The sequence below is a fragment of the Odocoileus virginianus genome, chromosome 9 (assembly GCF_023699985.2).
Source record: "Odocoileus virginianus isolate 20LAN1187 ecotype Illinois chromosome 9, Ovbor_1.2, whole genome shotgun sequence".
Classification (NCBI taxonomy): domain Eukaryota; kingdom Metazoa; phylum Chordata; class Mammalia; order Artiodactyla; family Cervidae; genus Odocoileus; species Odocoileus virginianus.
This window is the reverse complement of record NC_069682.1, coordinates 56,286,733-56,309,575: the sequence shown is the minus strand read 5'-3', so window position 1 is coordinate 56,309,575 and position 22,843 is coordinate 56,286,733. Positions and strand designations below refer to the sequence as shown.

Genomic DNA, 22,843 nt, shown 5'->3' with positions numbered 1-22,843 from the left:
GGCCTTGGTGAACCATAGAGGCCTGTTGTGGAGCAAAATAGACCACTCTCGGTGCACAGGTACGAACTACTAAGCCCCAGGCTATAACCTGTCTACCTAGTCTTGTTTTATAAACTTGAAATTGGTTGCTAGTATTTTTACATTGAAGATGCTACATTAAAATCTAGATACCCAACTTGAAAAATGTTGAAGCTCGGTAATCTGGGTCATTTCCACGTGGCAGATCCAGATCACATGATGTTCCTGATCCAGCTCACTGCAGTCCTTCACCCCTAGCGCTTGTCACACTACACTTCCCAGTGTCCTTACACCATTCTTTTGAGATTGAGTACTAAGAAATGTTAATGAAACATTTCTTTACCCATGGCTGTATCAAAAAAAAGAGGACAAGAAGGAAGTGGGAACTGCATGGGCCGCATTTTTCACTTGGCCCACTCCATCTGCACCAAGGCAGGCAGTGGGTTTATGTCTGCTGCAGCCAAATGGGGGGCCCAGGAGGGCAAATGGGAGGGTGCAGGGCTGTCCCAGGGTTCTAGCTTCCAGCACCATACATCACATGCCAGAGCGTGAATAATCTAAGATGGGCAGGCTCACAAATGCTCCCCACTGCAGTCAAGTGGAGGTACCACCCTCTCCCAAGGAGTCACCCCAAACAGGGCCCTGGCACGAACTCTCCGGGGTGGACTTGAAACCAAACCCACAGGCTTTGAACTCAAGCCATCTACCTGAGGAAGCAGCAGGAGGTCCCGGATGTACTTGTGTGACACAGGTTTTCTCTCCAGGGCCAGTGGAAGCACACTGCTCAGATAAAGGGCAGCTGCTGATGTGGGCAGGAAGTGGCGGATGGGCCCCACAGCCTGTGTCAGAGTAACACATGTCTTCTAGCGTCTGGGGCTGCCATGAAAGCCACTCATTTAAAAAGCAGGAAGCTGGAGGCAAGCCCATAGCCTTACCAGCTCACAAAGGCTGCTCGAAAAATTCCAACCATATGTTAAGTCTGGAGAAAAGGGCCTTTGAGAACTGGAAAAAAGCAGCAGGATCCATCAGCAGCAAACATGGAGGGGACAGTAGGGCAAATGGAAGAACGCAAGCCAGGCTGAGCCTCAGGCACCATCATCTGGTAGTTGTATTTGGCAGAAGCTTCTGGCCTGTTCTTCAACCACCACTTAATCCAGGGATGAGCTCCCGGGGTGCAAGTGCAAGGCTGAATTAAGGTGTTTATTGATCCATATATGTTCACAGGTATGAAATCAAAATACTTGTACAACTTCAGTTTGTAAAACTTTTTCACACATCAGTTCATTAAACCATCCATGGTGGGATGAGACTATTTGTATTTTACTGTCATTGACAATGAGTTGAGAGATGTAGTGCCTTGGAGAAGCTCACATTGCCAACGAGGGACACGTTTGCCATCATGTCATCAGTCACTCTCTCCAAACTGAGTTTTGGTCATGGCCCATCCTCACCCTACAAACTGCCTACAGAGGAAGTCCCAGTTGCCTTCCACGACTCTCAAAACTCTCCTCCGCCTGAGCCCCAAATCCTCTTTCATTGACAATGCACACTCCATCTCTGTACAAAACACCCACACTTTTTATTCAGCTGTTATTTTTAGTTTTCCCTTCAGCCTTGTGTGTTGTGCAGTACCTTCTTCACTCTAACGCTCTCCCAACTGAGCTATTTCGGCGAGGCTTGTGCAGTACTTTCTGTATCACGTTTCTCCAATTCTCCAATAGCAACTGGGTGTCCAGTAATTCAATCCAGTTCTGACACTAACTACCTGGGGAGTTAGCATCAGATGCCACAAGTTAAAGTGCTCAGTCCCACAAGGCTGTCCCATTTCAGATCCAGTTGCAAATGTGGTGCCCAGACCACCTACACTTCTGCCTGGTCAACTACAAGTTCACTAGTTTCCACAAAACCCTCTTAGGTTCAATAATTTGCTGGAAGTGCTCACAGAACTCAAGAAAACACTTCACTTACATGTACTGATTTACTGTAAAGGACACAACTCAGTAACAGCCAAATACAAGAGATGCAGAGGGCAAAGAATGGCGGGAGGGCTGCGATATGCCCAAGCTTTCTTGGACCATGTGATCCTCCCAGCACTTTGATGTATTCGGCAACCCAGCAGCTCTCTGAATCTCTGAACCAAGAGTTTCTGCAGCACTCAATGACCAGTCTCTCCTCCCCTCCCAGGAGGTCAGTGGTTAGGCTCAAAATTCCCACTATGTAAATTGGTACAGCCACTATGGAGAACAGTATGGAGGTTACTAAAAAACTAAAATGATCCTGTAATGCCACTCCTGGGCATATGTCCAGGGAAAAACATGATCTGAAAGGAAATACACCCCCCCAGTGTTCACTGCAGCACTGTTTACAACAGCCAAGACATGGACGCTACCTAAACGTCCGCCGATAGAGGAATGGATCAAGATGTGGTACACGTACACAATGGAATACTTCTCATTAGAATAAGTGAAATAATGCCATTTGCAAAAACATGGGTGGACCTAGTCATACTGAGGGAAGCAATTCACACAAAGGAGAAATATGATATCCCTTATATGCAGAATCTAAAAAAAAAAAATGATATGAATGAATAAATTTACTTAGAAAACAGAAACATACTCACAGACTTCATGAACCAGCTTATGGTTGCCAGGGTGGAGGGGTGGGGATGGAAGAGGGGGTAGTGAGTTTGGGGTGAACAGGTACACACTACTGTATTTAAAATGGATAACCAACAAGGCCCTACTGTATAGCACATAGAATTCTGCTCAATGTTATGCGGCAGGCTGGATGGGAGGAGTGTTTGGGGGAGAATGGGTACATGTTTATGTATGGATGAGTCCCTTCACTGTTTACCTGAAACCATCACGTTGTTTGCTAATTGGCTATACTCCAATACACCATAAAAAGTTATAATAATTCCCCACTGTATAATCTTTCTGGTGTTCTGTCCCACCCTGAGGCTATTGAAGTGTCCAACCTTAACTCACCTCATTAATATCAACCCAATTGGAATCAAAAGGAAATCATTATGAACAACAAGATACCCCGTCACTCAGAAAATTCAAAGGCTTTTAGGGGAACTGGTGACAAAACCCAAATATTTATTATACCACACATACCTTTCCTTCAGTTTTCCATTTATCAAAACTCCCTTTACATTTAATCAACTATGAAACTGCCACTGAAAATACCTCACTCCTTCAATGCAGCTCTCTGGTGAGCTCCTAGAGGCAGGGCGGTGTCCTGGCCAGCCCTGTATCCTCCATGAGTCAAATCAAAGGACAGCATGGGCGGCTGGCCTATGGTGGTGGGACACAGTCAGAGAGCCAAGTGATGCCTGCTCAGCTTTCAGCCCCTTATGTCTCCCTTTGGGGCAAGGAAACAGTAAACTCAGACAAGTGAGTTCTTGCCTCAGGTGAAAGAGAAACTGTTTCAAGTTCTCCAGGTAAGTCAAAGCCAACCAAGAGTCCACAGCTTAAGGCGCAGCTCCAGGTCAGGGGTGGAGGGAGGGAGTATCCAGATGTCTAAAGCCAGAGCCACTCCAACAAGGGAAGAATGACAAGAGGGGTCTGTAACCACACATGGCTGTTTATTTCATACAGGGCTCTGTACAAAATATTTACACGTATTCTTTACAGAATAGTAAACCACTTGAAGGTAAAAACTCTTTCTTCTCATTGTCAGGGGCTAATCCTGATGTCAGCAAAGCTATAAATCATATGAACTTTCTCCTTTCTAGGCCACAACAGAAGCAAATGCCACCTGCTTTCCTGGAATCCAAAAAACCGTGGCCTTGGGACTCTGATCACATGCACCTCCCCGCTTCCTCTTCCCCATCATTTCCCTTCAGTATTTACAGACAGATCCGAGATTTGTGGCAGGAGGGGCCCATGCTGTACACTTGCAAAGATGGTAAGACAAACTTGCTGTGGAAGACTGGGAATATCTGTCACATTTAGATCTTGGAAAAATTCCTGCTGTCTTGATAAATCTACCTTTTTCTAGATTAATCCATTCACATCACACTAACCCCAGATGGGACTCCTGCTATGGAGAATGATCCGTTGTTTTTGGCTGTAAAGTGCTTAGTGTAACTCATGTAAGTAGATGCCTCTTCCAACCACTCTGCACACTGTGAGAATACGGGGAGGATGTGGAGGTCTGGTGTGGTGGGAGGGAGTGCTTCTGGCATGTTTAAGAAAATACCTGCCAAGAGAGAACAGTGCCCGAGACAGACCAGGAAAAGAAAAGTACATGGCTGCTTCTTACCATACACCCCAGTTCTTCAAAGCAGCAAAAGGCACTTTTTCCCAAGCCACAGTTAATCTAAAACAAACCTAGGTTTGCTTACACGAAAAGCCGTATCAGAAGAACTGAATATGCATCGTGTTCCCCAAGGCCTGGAGAGTCCTTAGGAAGCCTGGAGCAGCGGGGCTGGCTGTCCCAGGCTCCCACCACACGCTTCAGGCTGCAGTTCGTCCCTTTCTGGGTGCTGACAAGTTCCCAGTGACATTTCCAACCAGGAAGGAGAGACCAGCAGCTGAAGAGATAGGTCAAACGCAAAAAACAAAGCCAAGAGCATGACTGGATGCTGATCTGGGGGGTAGAAGGGAGACTGAAGGAAAACATGAAGGAAGGAAGGGAAGCTGGACAGGAAGTGGGCACTGTGGAAGTGTGGGGCTGTTTACAAACAGCAGCTCTGGCTGAAGTGAAATGTTAAATGCTTGAGTAGAAAGGAAACCTCAGGGTTTTAGAAGCTCATCCTTCTGATGAGAACTATTGTTTTCTTCCATGAAGGAACTATTATTTTAAAAGTGGTGGTACTTTACATGGATGTGTGTAATTCTAAAAATAGTAGTAAATGTACATTTTTATAACCACTGTGTGGCTTGTGGAAGAGAGTAACAAGAAAAGAAAAAAAAGGCAGGCAAAAACCGGCCTGTGTCAGGGGTCCTAAAACTTAACATTCCTTCCTGTCTGACTGGAAATGCCCAAGTGATTTCTAGGCTGAAAATAGGTAGGATTTACCTATTAACCTAGTTCACATGTGTCTCTTAGATTTCTGACCAGCTTGGAGCTGTTCTTAAAAGGGGCCAATCTTGCATCCAGGCCAGCCTCCTCTGCCCCATCCCCTTCATTCCCAGGTCTGACTAAAGCAGCAGCTCCGTCCTTCTTTGTCCAGCTGAAGCAGACAGACTGGAGGAGCCACCAGGAGGGCCTTCAGTGGTCCAGTTTCCTTACGAGCAGCCAAGACACTCCCCAGTGACCAGGCCCAGCAGGTTCCAGAGGCACCCAGGAGCTGCAGAGACCCATTTCCTTCAGCACAAGAGGAGGCAGCAGAGCGCCCACTCAGGCCACAAAGGAGAGGAGCTCTGTGCTCAGGCCCCCGCGTGCCCAGCGTCATGCAGGCTCCGCTACTGGCCTCTGAAGCAAAGGCATCCATGGACAGGAGGGAAAGGGTGCAGGAATAGAAAATCCTTGACAGAAACCCTTTTAATAAAGGAAATTCCACCCCCTCCCAATCTGTCCATGGAAGGGTGAGACTGTGACGTCATGTAAGAGGAAGTATCTTCTCTGGCATTTAGGGAAACAGCTGCAGTTGGAACTTTGGGGCCCACTCTAAGGCACTTTTCACCACGGCTAGGGCGGCCGCTCCAAGCGCCACTGTCAGCCCCATCACCGCCAGCTTCACAAAGCGGTTGGTCCTTGGTTTGGTCAGGACATCTTTTGTTCGCTCATCAGGCCGCAGGAGTCCCCGAAACCGCTGCCGCAGTACCATGTCGGGCCTCTGCTGTGCGGATGCCAGCTCAAAGTCTTTGAACGTAGAGGCAGCCGTTCTGCAGAGGGGAAGGAGACAGAAGGGAATGGCATGAAAGAAGAAGGGGAAAAAAAAATGGACTAAATATTCTTGAGGGCAGAGCCATCCACTGCTCAGAAAACTCTTCTTGATCAAGACCCATGAAGTCTCAAGTGGGGATTCCACTGGCATAAGTGCAGGTCTCTGGAAAAACCACTCCCAGCCCGGTCCCTACCAGACACAATCGTCCATCACTTCTGCTCACTAACAAACACCCCTGTGCAACCAGTGCCTCGACGCCACTCACTTCTCGGCTTGCGGCTGGGCAGCTGCCTCTCGAGCAAGTTCGGACGGGGGAAACTGAACAAAGAGGTCTCCTGCTCTACTGATCAGTGTCTCATAGGGCAGGTCCTGAGGGATCTGGGACAACAGGTGGTGGACCGAGGCCATGTCGCAGTCACAATCCAGGACTTCCTGCTCTCGATACAACACGATCTGTGGGGAGCAAGGCCTTGCGTCAGAGACCAAAACACACAAGGGCTTGGCCCCTCCATTTCATTCTCCTTAGAGGTAATATAAATTGGTACCAAACAGGGCTCACCCAAAATGTCCAGCAAATTCCTGTATCTATCTGGGAAGTGATGCTATACTTATTTGAGTGCTTTTCCCAATGGGCCAGCACTTCCTGCTAGAGGCAAACTTCCACACCAAGACATGAAAGGCTGACAAAGGAAGGAGGTTTTTTAGGAGGAAGGAAAGGAGAGAGATTACTGGAGATACCTTGAGCTCTAGCACAGAAGAAATGGTTCAAAACAGTAGAAAGAATGGTCTTGCTTCCTTTAAAACACAATGAAGAACACCATCTCCACCCTCATGTCTGATAGTTCAGGCCTCTCTAATAACTGGAGGCCCTCATCCCCGACTAAAAACCATTTTAAGTTTCCATCATAGTATCATGCCTCTTCTTAAACCTGGAGTTGGCCATTTGCACTAGCTCCAGGAGTTGTCAACATAAACCCTGATAATTCACAATGCACATGAGCATTTTAAAGGTTAAGAAGAATCAAACAGTAAACAATCTAACAACTTTGATTAACCAGTATTTCCCAAACTTATTTTTACACAGAATATTTTTGACTCCCATGCCTCTCCCAGTAACATTCCAAGAACAGTGTCCAGGACGCCAGCCTAGAAAGTGCTGTCTTTTTTAATCACCAGGTTTCCTTTTAGGGAAGATGATCAAGCTGGTCTGGGGGGCACACGCCAAACTGCTGGCTCATGGTCTGTACCTACCACAGCTGCAAAGTAAATGGGCATCAGTGGGTGGCAGGCCAGGAAGAAGTCGTATAACCGCACGACGTGCCTGAAGTCAGACAGGACGTGCCCGAACCAGGTGATAAGCCAGCTGAGCGCAAAGATGGTCCCCACCTCGGCACTAGGAGCAAGGGAGTCCAGATGTTAGGTTCCCTGCTGAGTTATCCTGTCCCTCTCCCTGGGCCTTCTTTGTCCTCAGTGCTGTGTGAAGAATGTAACTGGGGAACATGCTTTCTAGAAAATTCAGCTGCTGATAAATTCAGCATCTTCTCCTCACAAAATATTATAGAAAGTCCTTGCAGAGGAGCCACTCAGCAGTGGACCTGAAGAGGCTGCTGCCAGCAAGAGCAGTGGCTCCAGGAAAAAGAAAAAGCTCCGAAAGCTATCCCAGGAAAGTTAGAATGGACATCTTCCTGGTGGGACATAACTTCCAGAGGTATTCCCCATCCCATCCCCTAGAGCCCAATAAAAATAAAAACAACAACAACAGAAAAAACAAAACAAACAAAAAAGAAAGTCCTTGCAATATACTCCACATCATGGCAGTAATACCACTGTAGGGTCCTGGTTGGCCTTATCTCCTTGGTTGCTCTCATAATGACCAAGAAATGTCAACTCCAGGAACAAGAATCAGCTGTTTTCAGAGAACTACATCATTTTCCTTCTGGAAAAGTCACACCCTTTTGGGGGGCACAGGCATCTATTCTTAGGCTTGAAAACATAACCGTATTAATTGTATAGTTAACAAGAAATGACTGAAACACCTTAAGACACAGTCTTTTTTAAGAGAGGCAGGTATTGGTCAAGGACACACTCCCAACTAAACAGAAGAGAAAAATCATACAAGAATTATAAAGAAATATTTCTTCTCCTTGGTGTGTGGTAAATAAAACAACCTACAGATGGCCTTGGGTCCTACAGGACTCTGTACTTCTGTCATAGCAACAACCTCAAAGTCCACCCTGGCATACTTAGCTTGCCCACCCCTCTCCACTAAATGTAAACTCTTTAAGGCTTTGGGCTGTGACATCTGCATTCCTTGAAGACCACAGCACACAAAAGTGTTCTAAGACTGTGCACAGAACTGAATTATCTAGATTGCTGGTAACTGGAAAGGACAACTCAGAAGAACCTAACACTAATTAACATAAGATGATGATGCAATTGAGCTAGACTTGTGAGGAATAAACAAAGGCTAGGAGGAAGCTGAAGAGGGGTGTCTCTTTGTGTGTGTGCACATGTACACATAAATGTAGACACATATATACCTCTGCATGAAGTCATGGAGTTCTGGATTCACCTGGTCAATGATGGGCATCAGATAGTTTAATATATGCTTGGTGTTGTCCATTGTTGGGTCCATGAAATCCCTAGGAGACATTTCAATGAGCTTGGTCAGACCAAACACTTGGATCAGGGTTGGGGGGCAGTTGGGAGTGGGGTTCAAATCACTAAAAACACCAGCTAGAAAACGGGCTGAGGAGTTATCCCCAGGGGGAACTGTCTTCTGCCCTTTTGCGCAGATACCTGAGATGGTGGGTAGACAGCTTCTCTACCAGGGATGTTGCCAGCCTCTCGCCAAGTACCAGCAGAAACGTGACCACGATGTCGTGGTAGCCCTGGTAGTAGTGCAGCTGCGGGTTGCGCTCCAAGATGAGGAGGATGATGTCGATCAGCTCTTCCTGCAGCCCTTCTCTCTGTTCTTCTGGCATGCCTGGGGGAGGGAAGTGGAGGGGAGAAGCACTTGAACAAGGCAAGCAGTCTAGGAACATGGAGGTAAGGAAGACGGTAAGCTGCGGATATGCAGAGAAACTGTTCAATAAAGTAAAACAACTTGGCAACACATTCATGATCCATACGCTGGTGATAGCCGCCTGGCCATGTTGGAAAGAGCCACAGACTTGGCAACATTACAGTCGGGGAACCCAGCCAACAACACCATCTTAACCAAGTCACCACAAGGCGTGATGCCAGCAGGGGGACTACTGGGCAGCATGTGCCTCCTGATGTGCTGGGGTGAAAAGAACTCAACATTGCTTCTGTGGAATTCCTATCAAGAGTGCATCACCTGAATCTTACAAGGAGGAAATAAAAACTGAGGGGGATTTTATAAAGTAACAGGCCTGTCATAAAATACAAAAGAACTAGTCCAGACTAAAGGAAGCTGAAGAGATATGAAGAGTGAATGGAAAATGTACATTTCCTACAAGGAACGTTATTGGAATAAATGGCAAAATATGATTAAAATCTGTAGATTAGATAGTAGTATTTTTTGTTACTGATTTTAAGTGTGACTATGTAAAAAAGAATTGTGATTTTAAAAAACACACACTGAAATATTTAGGGATAAGGGGGCACCATGTATGTAATTTATTCTTAATAGCTCAGAGGGAAAAAACGTGTGTATGTATGGGGAAGGAGAGAAAGAAAACAATACTACAGCAAAATCTAGTCAAAGGTTGATGTATAAAGAAATCTGGGAAAAAGCTACCTGGGGAATTCTGTGTCCTATTTTTGCAGCCTCTTTATAGGTGTAAAATTACATAAAAGCAAAAAAATGTAAGAGATGTGTGCTCCCCTCAGAATCAAACTAAATACCATAGGAAGCACTGATCTTGACCCAGAGATGCAGCTGGAAACAAAGGAGCTGGTCTCGGGAGCTCTTTCAGTGCAGGCACCTAGTCTGGCAGCGGTCAGCGTGGCCCCTCAGCTCTTCTGGCTCTTACTATAAAAATGCCAACCCTCAAAAAAACACATGAAAAGATGCTCAACATCACTCATTATCAGAGAAATGCAAATCAAAACCACAATGAGGTACCATTACATGCCAGTCAGGATGGCTGCTATCCAAAAGTCTACAAGCAGTAAATGCTGGAGAGGGTGTGGAGAAAAGGGAACCCTCTTACACTGTTGGTGGGAATGCAAACTAGTACAGCCACTATGGAAAACAGTGTGGAGATTTCTTAAAAAGCTGGAAATAGAACTGCCATATGACCCAGCAATCCCACTTCTGGACATACACACCGAGGAAACCAGATCTGAAAGAGACACGTGCACCCCAATGTTCATCGCAGCACTGTTTATAATAGCCAGGACATGGAAGCAACCTAGATGCCCATCAGCAGACGAATGGATGAGGAAGCTGTAGTACATATACACCATGGAATATTACTCAGCCATTAAAAAGAATTCATTTGAATCAGTTCTAATGAGATGGATGAAACTGGAGCCCATTATACAGAGCGAAGTAAGCCAGAAAGATAAAGACCATTACAGTATACTAACACATATATATGGAATTTAGAAAGATGGTAACGATAACCCTATATGCAAAACAGAAAAAGAGACTCAGATGTATAGAACAGACTTGTGGACTCTGTGGGAGAAGGCGAGGGTGGGATGTTTCAAGAGAAGAGCATCGAAACATGTATATTATCTAGGGTGAAACAGATCACCAGCCCAGGTTGGATGCATGAGACAAGTGCTCGGGCCTGGTGCACTGGGAAGACCCAGAGGGATTGGGTGGAGAGGGAGGTGGGAGGGGGGATCGGAATGGGGAATACATGTAAATCCATGGCTAATTCATTTCAATGTATGACAAAAACCACTGCAATGTTGTAAAGTAATTAGCCTCCAACTAATAAAAATAAATGGAAAAAAAAAAGATGCCAACCCTTGGCCTCATGACCTGTGTTAGGAGGATGGCACACAACACAGCTTTCCCTCAACATTAGGTTTTCCAGTCAAAAGCAGATCTTGTGAGAGAAAATAGCTAACGCAACAGCCCAGACTGAACTGAAAGAAAGGTTTTTAGGTGACAGTGATGCTCGTCTCTTGTGCACTTTTACCCACCCCTTCTCAAAAAGGCATATTGTAGAAGATAAAAAAGAAAATGGGAGTAAACCAAGTACTGTGGTCAGGTAAAGTAGAAGCAGTGAGAGAAAAAAGTAAGCCTTATTTGAATTTTTGGTATAAAAGTGGTCAGCTAAGCTCAGAAGAACATGAATGTAAAAAGAATATGAAACCACATGGAAAGTTCTATCTGGAAGAATAATATCCTGGACTGATGTCACATAAATGGAAGAGGAATAAAGGGCTCAGAAGGAAACCAGGTTACCTAGGGAAAAATATGAGATGCATCTGTCCTGTGTGGTCTCCTCAAGTGACCAGAGGAACAGGAGAAGGGGACTGGACCGCAGGTGTATGTGTTTATCAAAACCAAGACGGCAAGCTACTGGCTACACAGAGTCATAAAAGACTTTCTGGGAACCAAGACTGTAAACAGAAGGGATGCCCTTTAATAGACAAAATCCAATGCCAGACCATGGGCTCAGAAGAGTGAGGCAATGGGTTCTGAGACTCTTGTTCCCTCTAGCAACTGTCCTCTCTTCAATTCAAGGACTTAAGAGGTGGAGTTGCAAAAGGAAGAGAAACAGATGAGGTCCACTGCCCAGTTCCCTTCACTGTGAAAGTGGAGACAACTGTCATTCTTAGTATTTCTGGGAATGGAGAGACAATTTCAGTAACAGACTCTTTAAACATGTAGTGACTGGCCTTCATTCTAGTCCAAGGCAAGATTGTTTGTTGTTGTTTAGTATATATAGTATATATACATATATGTATATGTATATGCAAGATTGTTTGTTGTTGTTTAGTCTCTAAGCTGTGCCCAACTCTTTTGTGACTCCAGGGACTGTAGCCCTCCAGGCTCCTCTCTCCATAGGATCTCCCAGGCAAGAATACTGGAGTGGGCTGCCATTTCCTCCTCTAAAGGATCTTCCAGACCCATGGATTGAACCTGAGTCTCCTGCAATGGCAGGCAGATTTTTTACCACTGAGCCGCCAAGGAAGCCCATAGGCAAGATACTGCTACTTATAAATGAAGGTATTAATAGTTCCTGTTAGTGACACTTTCAAACCTATCTGCTCTTTAAAGTCAGACTGATGGCTCTAGAAATCCCTATGAAGTCTCTTCTGTAGCTCTAACGGGCAGGGGGAAAACCCTCTTCTCTCATTTACCACCTCTAAGCCAAGAGAAATTATTTTGGGCTCGGGCCTTCACAGTGGGGGTCTGAACAGACATGGCCACGTTCTGTGCTAGGATGTAAACGTCTTGGGACGAGCAAGGCCAACAGAGTAATGTAATTGAAACTGGACTAAAGCCACCCTATCAAACCTCCCCCTCCCCACTCCAAAGACAGACAGAGCGTGTCTCACCAGGTGGGAACCGCCGTAAAGACCGCCGGACATCCAGGAGCACTTGTTGGTAGTCCTTGCTCATCTCTCGTAGGTTTTTTCCTATTGGAGGAGAAGGAACACGTTATTGTAGGAATGCCTGGGAAGCCACAGCAAGAGCAAGACATCCTGGCATGACACAAAAGGCCTGGAAGACTCACTCAAGGCTTTTCCTTAAGGGGATATGACTCAAGATACGACGTTTGGACAGGAATCCCTGGTTTAGTTCCAAACATGCTCTTTCAAGCAAGTCATGATGACCGTGAGAGGAAGGAAGACAGATTATCCAGGAGCAATAGAGCAGCAGCAGAAAAGTCAGGAGGCCAGGACTCACTGTGAGTCACTGGGAACCACTCTGAATTTCAAAGTTCACATCTGTAAAACGGGGATTATTCCCTTCCATGTATACCTCTCAGATTTCTGTTAAGCATCAAGTAAGATCATGAATGTGGAAACCACAGACCGCTGGAAAAACTCTAACATCTATAGAGTGTAGGGAAGACTGAGCTGTTCAGAAAGGAGTATTAAGATAAATGTATACGGAGAAGAACCTAAGCTCTCTTAACCCTGAAATTCTAAAACTAAAACACTGGTAATAGGAGACAGTACTTGTGTTCAGTTGCTAAGCCCAACTGAAAGCAAAGAGGCAGACTCTAGCTGTTATATATGTAACAAGTGTACATTTCCTTCATAACAGAAATCAAAACTTACCAGAGGAGCCTGTAGAATACTTCCCCATACACAGACTTCATCTTAAAAAGATATGAGAAATTTGGAATTTGACAGAACACCATCTCAGGATTTAGAGTGTGAATATGGCAATGCCTATTCCTTCCAACAAAAGATCACTGCTCTGAGGCAGCCCAGTTCCAAAGACAGTAACAAATGGCAACTTAAAACATCTACTTGGCCACACCATGAAACTGTGAACTTTTTATTGGCCGTGGCTGTTTTAATCATCTCTGGTACCTAGCACACATGAGGAGCACAACTGTGTGTGTGTGCTCAATCAATGCATCCCCATGGACTGTAGCAGAATTAGTACTTGCCAAATTAATGAAAGAATCCCCAACACCTGGACTGTTGCCAAACATAGTAGGAAAGCAATAAATGTAGACTCAATGAATGACAGAGTGGATTCAGAGTTTTCTGTACTTTCTTTTGTATTCTGCACTGTATTCCAGAAACTTATTTTTTTATTACATGGGCCTTGCAGATAAAGTACAGTTAGTTGTCCCTTGGTATTCGAGGGGGATTGGATCCAGGACCCTCAAGGATAGCAAAATCCACTGATGCTCAAGTCCCATATATTAAACAGTTTAACATTTGCACATCCTCGTGTATACTTAAATCACCCCTGGATTACTTTCAAAACCTAATAGAATGTAAATGCTATGTGAATAACTGCCGGAGCACAACAAATCCAAATTTTGCTTTTGGGAAATTTCTGGAGGTTTCTTCCCCCTAGAATATATGTGTGTGTGTGTACGTGCCTTTTTTTGGCCTTGCCAGGTGTAATGTAGGATCCTAGTTTTCTGACCAGGGACTGAATCCATGCTGCCAGCGTTGGGTGTGTGGAATCTTAACCACAGGACCTCTGCGAAAGTCGTTCCAGAGTATTTCTGATACATGGTTGGTTGAATCCTTGAACTTGGAGGGCCAATTGAAACAGCTTTTCACAGAATTACAGAATTTTAGAATTCAACATGTTCTTAGTATTTCCCTATAAAAAATATTTTTTTGTTGTTTTTAAGGACTATAAGAGGCATTATATCTCCACAGAACCCCACGTTTCTGAAATGTCCATCTGTATCAGAATTATGTGGGATTTTTGCTAAAATACAGATTCTTGCAAACTTACCTCTAGGTGAATATAAACTGGAACATGCATTTTGTGTTTTGGCTGCACTGTGTGGTTTGCGGGATACTAGTTCCCGGATCAGGAATGGAACCCGGGCCCCTGGCAGTGAAAGCGAGGAGTCCTAACCACTTGACCATCAGGGAAATTTCAGGGAATTCCCAGAACATATATTTTTAATAAACTCCCCTAACTAGCCAATAATAGCTCCCTCCCTACCTAATAAAAGCTCATTCCATTTTTAATTAAAATTTTATTTCACAGTTTGGTCTTATTTTCACAGTAGGCCCAAGCATATCCTAAAATGCTTCAGGTATTTACACGTCTACTCTTGGTTTGAAATGAGCATAAAAATTAAAGACCCTGGAATTCTTTTTTCCTTGCCTCCTAGCCAAACTCCCATCACAGCACTTCTTCCCCTAACTACCTGATATAGGAGGTGGATCATTGGTGTTGACATTGAGGAGCTTGGGCCACACTTTCCGCCTGATCTCATCGGTCAGGAGCCCTCCTTCACTGATTGCCATGCGTCTAAGGGCAGCCACATCAGTGGGCTCACTGTTCAGAGCCTGGTAGATCTCTGCCACTTTCTTTTTCCTTTTGGCATTAAAGTCTGCAAAACAGAACGGAAAAGGGCATTAGGCACATATTTACTGTGTATACCTTTTCTGTTCAGGGCTCAATCTCCTTACTTGGTTTGAAGTAAGGTAGATATATTTAAAGTCAATTTACTGATGAGCACGGGCTTCCGAGGTGGTGCCAGTGGTAAAGAACCTGCTTGCCGAAGCAAGAGACACAGGAGACACGGGTTTGATCTGTGGGTTGGGACGATCCCCTGGAGAAGGAAATGGCAACCCACTCTTGTACTTTTTTCTGAAAAATCTAACAGACAGAGGAGCCTAGAGGGCTACAGTCCACAGGATCTCAAAGAGACACGACTGAAGTGACTTACTATGCACACATACACACTGATTAGCATATATGATGTGTGAAACACTAAGGAGACATACCATATAAGTAACAAAAAAGGAATTACAGTAAATGCTCAGTACATTTAGGCATATCTAATAGCTACCATTCATGTTTTCCTAAAGAATGCTGTGCTTCATTAATGCTAAACTTCACAGAGCGTTGTTGTTGTTAAGTCAACTCTGCAACCCTATGGACTGCAACATGCCAGGCCTCCCTGTTCCTCACTATCTCCTAGAGCTTGCCCAAGTTCATATCCATTGAATCGATGATGCAATCCAACTATCTCATCCTCTGTCGCCCTCTTCTTTTGCCTTCAAACTTTCCCAACAGCAGAGTCTTTTCCAATGAGTCAGCTCTCCGCATCAGGTGGCCAAAGTATTGGAGCTTCACCTTCAGTATCAGTCCTTCCAATGAGTATGCAGGGTTGATTTTCCTTTGTATTGACTGGTTTGATTTCCTTGCTGTGCATGGGATCTCAAGAGGCTTCTCTAGCACCACTGGAGAAAGCATCAATTCTTCAACGCTCAGTCTTCTCTATGGTTCAACTCTCACATCCATACATGACCACATATCTCTTAATATAATAAATTTTCTCTGTTATTTACTGAGGAAAAATGTACATGAATTTCACCAAAATTCAGTATTACATTTTTAAACAAAACCACATGTGAAAAAAGCCTCTGGTTACATGCTAATACAATTGGAAAACATCAGAATCACATGGAGGTATTTTCAAAAGCAGAATGTCAAAGGGTATACTTAGGACTCCAGTGAAGCTAGCGGTAAAAGGGGCATGCTTCTGTTTCTCAAGAAACACATTAATCACTGGTGATCAGGAAGTAATGTATTAAGCATCTTACATCCTTATGTGATAGTTTGTTATTTATACACAGGCATTTTGCTGTGTTTAAATTACTTTTTTAGGAGATTAGTTGAGAGTTTTTTGTGGTTAACGTGCATCATATTATAACTGGCTCTATTTAAAATAATGGGGTAACAGGCTCTCAGAATTTTCATGCAGAATGTTTACTTCTAGGAACAGCAAACACAAGAAAAGTTAAAACTATTCAATCCACTGAAGAGATGTCACATAGCAGTGTGCTGTAATTGTCTGAAAAAAGGTACGAGCAGACACCAAGAGCTCAGACAGCTGTGGGTCAGGCTAATCTAAGAAAGTATTATGGAAAAGTGAAATTTAAAAAGGGGAGGATTCAGAGAGGAGAGGAGGAGACCAGAAGAAAGGCTTGAACACAGAAACACAGGCCCTTTCATTTAACAGTAAATGAAGTCATTAGGAAGTATTTATGTAGCATATACGAGGGGCAGGGCATTAGTGTTAATGTAAAGTAGAAGATAACACTGGAAGGTAGGTCAGGCCTTAGAAAGGACTAACATCAGAAGGTAAGTGAGGTTTTTAGGACAGACACTAAGCAGCCTTCCTCAGTTATGTTCTATTCTGAGGCAACAGTATACAAACTGTTTCCATGACAAAGCTGCATATTGTTAACACAAATGAAAGGTGGTTCCAATAAGCCTGGTTACCTATCTATGAGAGAGAGAGCTGTGACATAAACCTTATAAACTCAGGCACCGACTGGTTTGGAGTTCCATGCAATTGGAGGTACAGACAGGACAGGATGCTTTTTCACCCAGGTAAACCTGTTCTCCTGGCTAGACTATTATTTTCCCTGGTGACCTAGTAGGTGAATCTGCTCCAGGCAGTCTGAGAGATTTCTGGTTTACATCTATATTTCTGGCATAATTAATTGTTCATAGCAAACCCCTTCTCCCATCTGCACTCCCAAAAATGTCCCAGGTTGATGCTAAATTCAATGGTTACTCTATCTAGAAATCAGGAAAAATCAAGTCCCAACTCCCAATCAATCAGCACAGCACCAACTGTAACAAAATGTTTATTTACAAGGTGCTTCAAGCTCTTGGCTTGGACATGTCTTACCATCTATCCACGCACCTACCTGTCCATTAATGTATCCATTCATTTAGCAGCCCGTCATTTCATGAGCAACTACTCACAGTGAAGCGCCAGGCTGTGCTGCGCTGCGCTTAGTCCCTCGGTCGTGTCTGACTCTTTGTGACCCCATGGAGTGTAGCCCGACAGACTCCTCAGTCCACGGGGAGTCTGCAGGCAGGCATACTGGAGTGGGTCGCCACGTCCTCCTCCAGGGGATCTTCCCAACCCAGGGATCGAATCCAAGTCTCCTGCACTGCAGGCAGATTCTCTACCGTCTGAGCCACCAGGGAAGATCATGAATACTGCGGAGGATAGCCTATCCCTTCTCTGGGGATCTCCTCGACCCAGGAATTGGACCAGGATTTCCCACATCGCAGGTAGAGACTTTACTGCTGAGCCACCTGCGAAGTCCATGTAACAACATAGGCTGAGACAAAATATGAGCAGAAATTGAATTTTTAGCAAAGAAGAAAATAAGATTAAAAAAATTTTTTTTAACTTGAGTGTTCTTGTACTTTGTACTTTCTACACATCACAAATTAAGAATACTTAAATGGTAATACTAAATATTTTTTGAGGTATCATATTTAGAAACCTTATTAATCTATTTGCTAAGAGCTTGGAAATTTTTCCTCAATTATTTTTAGACATATATCTACCCTGCCCCTTTTTCCACTTAAGCTATTCAGCAATCTGGGGGAAAGGAAAAGTGAAAGTGTCAGTCGCTCAGCTGTGTTCAAGTGCAACCCTATGGGCTGTAGCCCACCAGGCTCCTCTGTTCACAGGATTTTCCAAGCAAAAATATGGCAGTGAATTGCCATTTCCTTTTCCAGGCGGAAAGGAAAACCACTGCTTATATCTTGGGGGAATTAACACTGTTTGCAATCAAGAGGATTTTTAGTGTGTGTTACATTTAGTTGTGTCCAGCTCTTTGCAACCCCATGGATTGTAGCCCAACAGGCCCTTCTGTCCATGGGATTCTCCAGGCAAGAATACTGGAGTGGGTAGCCATTTCCTTCTCTGGGGATCTTCCTGACTAGGGATCAAACCTGGGTCTCCTGAATTGCAAGAAAGTTCTTCACCGTCTGTTTTACTATTTTTGAACCCAAATCATTGCTCCAATACTTATTTCTCTCAAAACTCTGTTTGGATTCTATTTAAGTCCCACATTTCAAAGTTTACTGCTGTCATCCTGATTCTGATGCTCTGTGGGAACTCAATACATATGGGCGGAATAGAATAAATAATTTAACATAGCTACTGTTCCTCTGGAAAAATTGGCCTATAGTAAATGGCATTATTTCCCCATATTACTATTAAGAATATCCTCACTGTAGGGACTTCCCTGGTGGTCCAGTGGTTAAGAATCCACCTTCCAATGAGGAACTATGAGCCCACATGTCATGGGGCAACTAAGCCAGTGTGTTGCAACCAGAGAAGCCTGCATGCCACAACGAAGAATTCACGCTGCAATAAAGATGTGACGCTGTCAAATAAATAAATAAATTTTTAAAATTAAAAAAAGACAATACTCATTGTATAACTCTAAATAGATTTACAGGCACTTTGGCCTTTTTCTAAATCTACTGGTGATTTCCAGGGTAGAATGCTGCTCAACTGTAGATTTTAGCTGTTGTCTGTTCAGACCCCAACATCACCTTTCTCAATCCCATATTTAAGTGATAAAATGTTAGTGGAAGATGAAGAAGGCACTCCAATGTGTGCCACACACAAATATTTTATTGCACCTAATGTACAAGTTTTGATTGTGACATTAAAAGGTAGGAGAATATAGAAAAAAACTTAAATGATCTGGAGATGTATAAATTACATACTGATAAGGTCAACTGTGAGACTACACAATGAGGGAGAAAAAATTAATCGGAGTCTCAACCGAACAATTAATCTACACATATCCTCTTTGCTGTAGAAGGAGAAAAATCAGAGCTACTCTTGGGATGCGTGGAAAAAGGTTAAAATAACTTTCCTTCTCCAGGGGATCTTCCCAATCCAGGGACTGAATCCGCATTTCCTGTGTCTCCTACATTGGCAGGTGGATTCTTCAGCAACTGTGCCACCTGGGAAGCCCAATGTCTAACTATCTATTTTAAGATAAATTTTACATATGGATTTTGGGGTAGGACACATTTCTGGACTTGAGAATGCTTTATTTGGCTATGGGATAAAAGCCTACATTTCATCTACCAATTGTATGAAGTGAAGTCGCTCAGTCGTGTCCGACTCTTTGCCACCCCATGGACTGTAGCCTACCAGGCTTATCCGTCCATGGGATTCTCCAGGCAAGAATACTGGAGAGGGTTGCCATTTCCTTCTCCAGGGGATCTTCCCGACCCAGGGATCGAACCCGGGTCTCCCTCATTGCAGGCAGATGCTTTAACCTCTGAGCCACCAGGGAAGCACAGAGTGTATACATGTAAGTCAAATCCCCTTGAATCCTTTCTTCTGCAGTTTTGCTCTGCTTATATGAGATGTACTATATATTCCAAAACTGGTATCTTCCAAACTCCTTTATAGTAAAGGTCTTGGCTTTCACAACCATGACAGAATGAAATGACTATCCTACAGCTGGCTGCAAAATATAAGGCACTGCTATAAATAAATCCCTGCTGTCTGAAAAGTAATTCATTCAACAGAGGAAAAAGGAATGATATTGGCAATACTTGACCAGCTCTCCATTAAAATGATCATTTAAATAAGGGGCACTGAAACAGTAGTTCTTAACAACTCTGATAAGGATGACTGAGTCTGTTATTGTCTCAAATCTCTCTCTACTCTGGCTATGGAAGTCAAGTAAAGATTTCTGTTTCCTCAGAGCAACAGGTATCTTCAAAAGCATCTGGCTTGGGAAACTTAATATATAGTTAAGGACAATGGCAAAAAATGAGCACTAGCTACGCTTCCTCTAAAAGTTTTTCCATATCAGCAAAATATGTATCAGTGACTTAAATCAGGTAAATGATCTATACACTTAATATGCATCTTATGTGCAAGAATAAAATTCCATACTGATTATTTGGTTTAAGCTTGCATATCAAGAAAGCTTTACAGACTTTAAACAGAAGTTAAAATTAGCAACGAATTATTGCTGTTGTTTAGTTGCTTCAGTCATGTCTGACTCTTCTGCGACCCATGGACTGTAGCTCCCTAGGCTCCGCTGTCCATAGGATTTCTCAGGCAAGAATACTGGAGTGGGTTGACATGTCTTTCTCCAGGGAATCTTCCCCACCCAGGGATCGAAACTTGTCTCTGGCATTCCAGGCATATTCTATACCACTAAGACATCAGGGAAGCTCCCCCAGGCCTTAATCAAAACAATGGAAGAGCCAGTCAGATAGAGAGCCTCCCAGATAGACAGACACCCCCAGCTCCACTCCTTGAACTCCTGATGTTGATGCTGGAAATTAACTTAAAAATTTATGCTTACAAAAAAAGAGAATTAGTGGGAGAGGAAAACCTAACCTTACTCTGATAAAGTTTAAGTGTTAGTTGCTCAGTCATGTCCAACTCTTTGTAACCCCACAGACCCTCCAGGGTCTTCTGTCCATGGAATTCTCCAGGCAAGCATACTGGAGTGGGTTGCCACCCCCTTCTCCAGGGGATCTTCCCAACCCAGGGATCAAATCTGAGTCTCCTGCATTACAAGTGTATTTTTTACCATCTGAGCCACCAAGGAAGCCCTATTCTGAGTAAGGTTCCCATCAAAAATAAACAAAAAGAAACTGATTTTGGAGGTCCCAATTAGTTTCAACAAACAGTACGCAAATTAGCAAAGATTCAACGACTACCTGAAAAATAAAGACAAGTACATATGAAGAACAATTGCTCAATCCACTCCCCAAAATGGAGAAAAAGAGTAAACCAATCCCATCATAACCTCTACAAAGGAGAGTTAACAGTATTAGTAACCTCTCCAATTCTCCAAGATGATGAAAACCAAACACCAAAAATAAATAAATAAAACTCCTCTCATCTCTAAATTCCTCCCATTTATCCAGAGAAGCAAAATTCTGGACACTAGAGGATAGTCTCGCAACCTAGGCACAGCTGCACTCCAACAGGTCACAGGACCCATATGCCACTTGGGGCAATGACTATTATGCCATGAGGACAGATGTCATACAAACATCAGGAAAAGGGTTACAAGGCCAAAGGGCCCAGAGGAGTAATATGAGGAGTGAGCTTCATTTCCATAGAGGACTGGAAGAGGAGAAAAAGGTAATAACAAAATGAACTCAGAGAAACAAAACTTGGGTTGCACTGGTGGTTGGTTCTGCTATGGGAACCATCCACCAGAGGATGGAAAAGTGGGAAAGTTACCTTACTCTTTCCCAGAGGGCAAAGAGATTTCATCTGGTACAGAGTAAACATTAATAATTTTAACCGTCATGTATTAACCAGTAGGTAAAACATATTTGAAAACATAGTGCACAATGAAACTCTTTCATGGAAATTAGTTTAAGGCAGTATAAAAAATAGACTTGCTTTTTACACAATTCAATAACATTAAAATAGGCGGCACAGGATTGGGACAGAGACTAGATTGGTAGTTGGCAGGAGCTGTGGAGAACGGGGCCTGCGGAGGGATGGTCTTCCTTTTTGGCATTAGAAATGCTGTGGAATTAAGACAGTGCGATGGTTGCCCCACCTTGTAAAAATTACTAAGAACCACAGAACTGTACACTTTAAAGGGTGAATTTCACGGTAATTAAAAGAAATACGTGTCCAGCGCGTCAATCCAGACGACGACGACCGATGAATGAAGTTTGGAAAACTAGCCTGGCCCGGAGCCTGCGGACGTGGCCGGACAGTCTCGGCCGGGAGCGAGGCTTGGCCTCGGGTCTCGGACGAGATGGGACGTGGGTCCCCGCCGTCCTTCCCGCTAGGGGGCTCGGGTCTGCCGCCAGTGTTCCTCCGGTCCCCTCAACATCCGCTGACACCCTCCCCCCCCATTCCAGGCTGTCTTCCCCTTCAGACGTGACACGGGCCTTCAGTCTTTTCCTTTTTCGCTGTCCCGACCCTGGCCGGCGGCCCTGGGCGCAGCCCGCGCGGTCGTCCCGGGACACCCGGCCTGCGGTCCCCTCCTCCCGCAGCTGTCCCCTGCTCCCCGGGCCGCCCCTATCCCGCAGGCCGCTCCTCGGCGCCCTGGCCGGCTTCCGTACCTGTCTTTTCCGCGCCGCCGTCCCAGCGGCCGGAGGTGGGGCCGTCACCCTGGGCACTCCGGACGGCCATGTCCCGGGGGCCCGGGCTCGAGCCCGAGCCCCGGCTGGTGGCGGAGCAGACAGAAGACGCGGCTTCGGCCGCAGGTTCCAGCGCCTGCTCCGTGGAGCGAACTCGGCTTGGTCAGCCCGCGGCGCGCAGGCGTCCCCGCGCCGGCCCCGCCCCACGCCGGCACGTGACCACCCGCTACGCCGCGCGGGCGGCGGCGGGGCCGCGGCTGTCACCGGACTGGCGCGCAGGCGCCCTGAGTGGCGAGCGAAGAGCGCGGGGAGCGAGCCAAGGAGAGTTCGTTCCAACTGAATTTACAGAGCGTAGCAGTCTTGAAGTGACGTGTTCAGAAGCAGATTTTTATCATTTCTTTTGGTTTTATTTATCTGTAAAGTGATACGGATGATTATAGAAGTACTGGACTCACAAGAGTTCTTGGAAAGTGTTTAGA

At 44.7% G+C, this 22,843-nt stretch overlaps 1 protein-coding gene across 1 annotated transcript; it reads right to left on the bottom strand.

Annotated features, from left to right (window-relative positions):
• Positions 1–3,586: 3,586 nt before the first annotated feature.
• Positions 3,587–22,554, bottom strand: TBC1D20 (TBC1 domain family member 20). The gene is made up of 8 exons (XM_020900869.2): positions 22,347–22,554; positions 14,650–14,835; positions 12,347–12,427; positions 8,657–8,843; positions 8,398–8,499; positions 7,109–7,250; positions 6,123–6,310; positions 3,587–5,855 (listed from the first exon to the last, which is right to left on the bottom strand). Exons 1-8 carry the CDS (start codon positions 22,414–22,416, stop codon positions 5,600–5,602), a joined length of 1,212 nt encoding a protein of 403 aa, XP_020756528.1. The 5' UTR covers positions 22,417–22,554; the 3' UTR covers positions 3,587–5,599.
• Between the last annotated feature and the right edge of the window lie 289 nt (positions 22,555–22,843).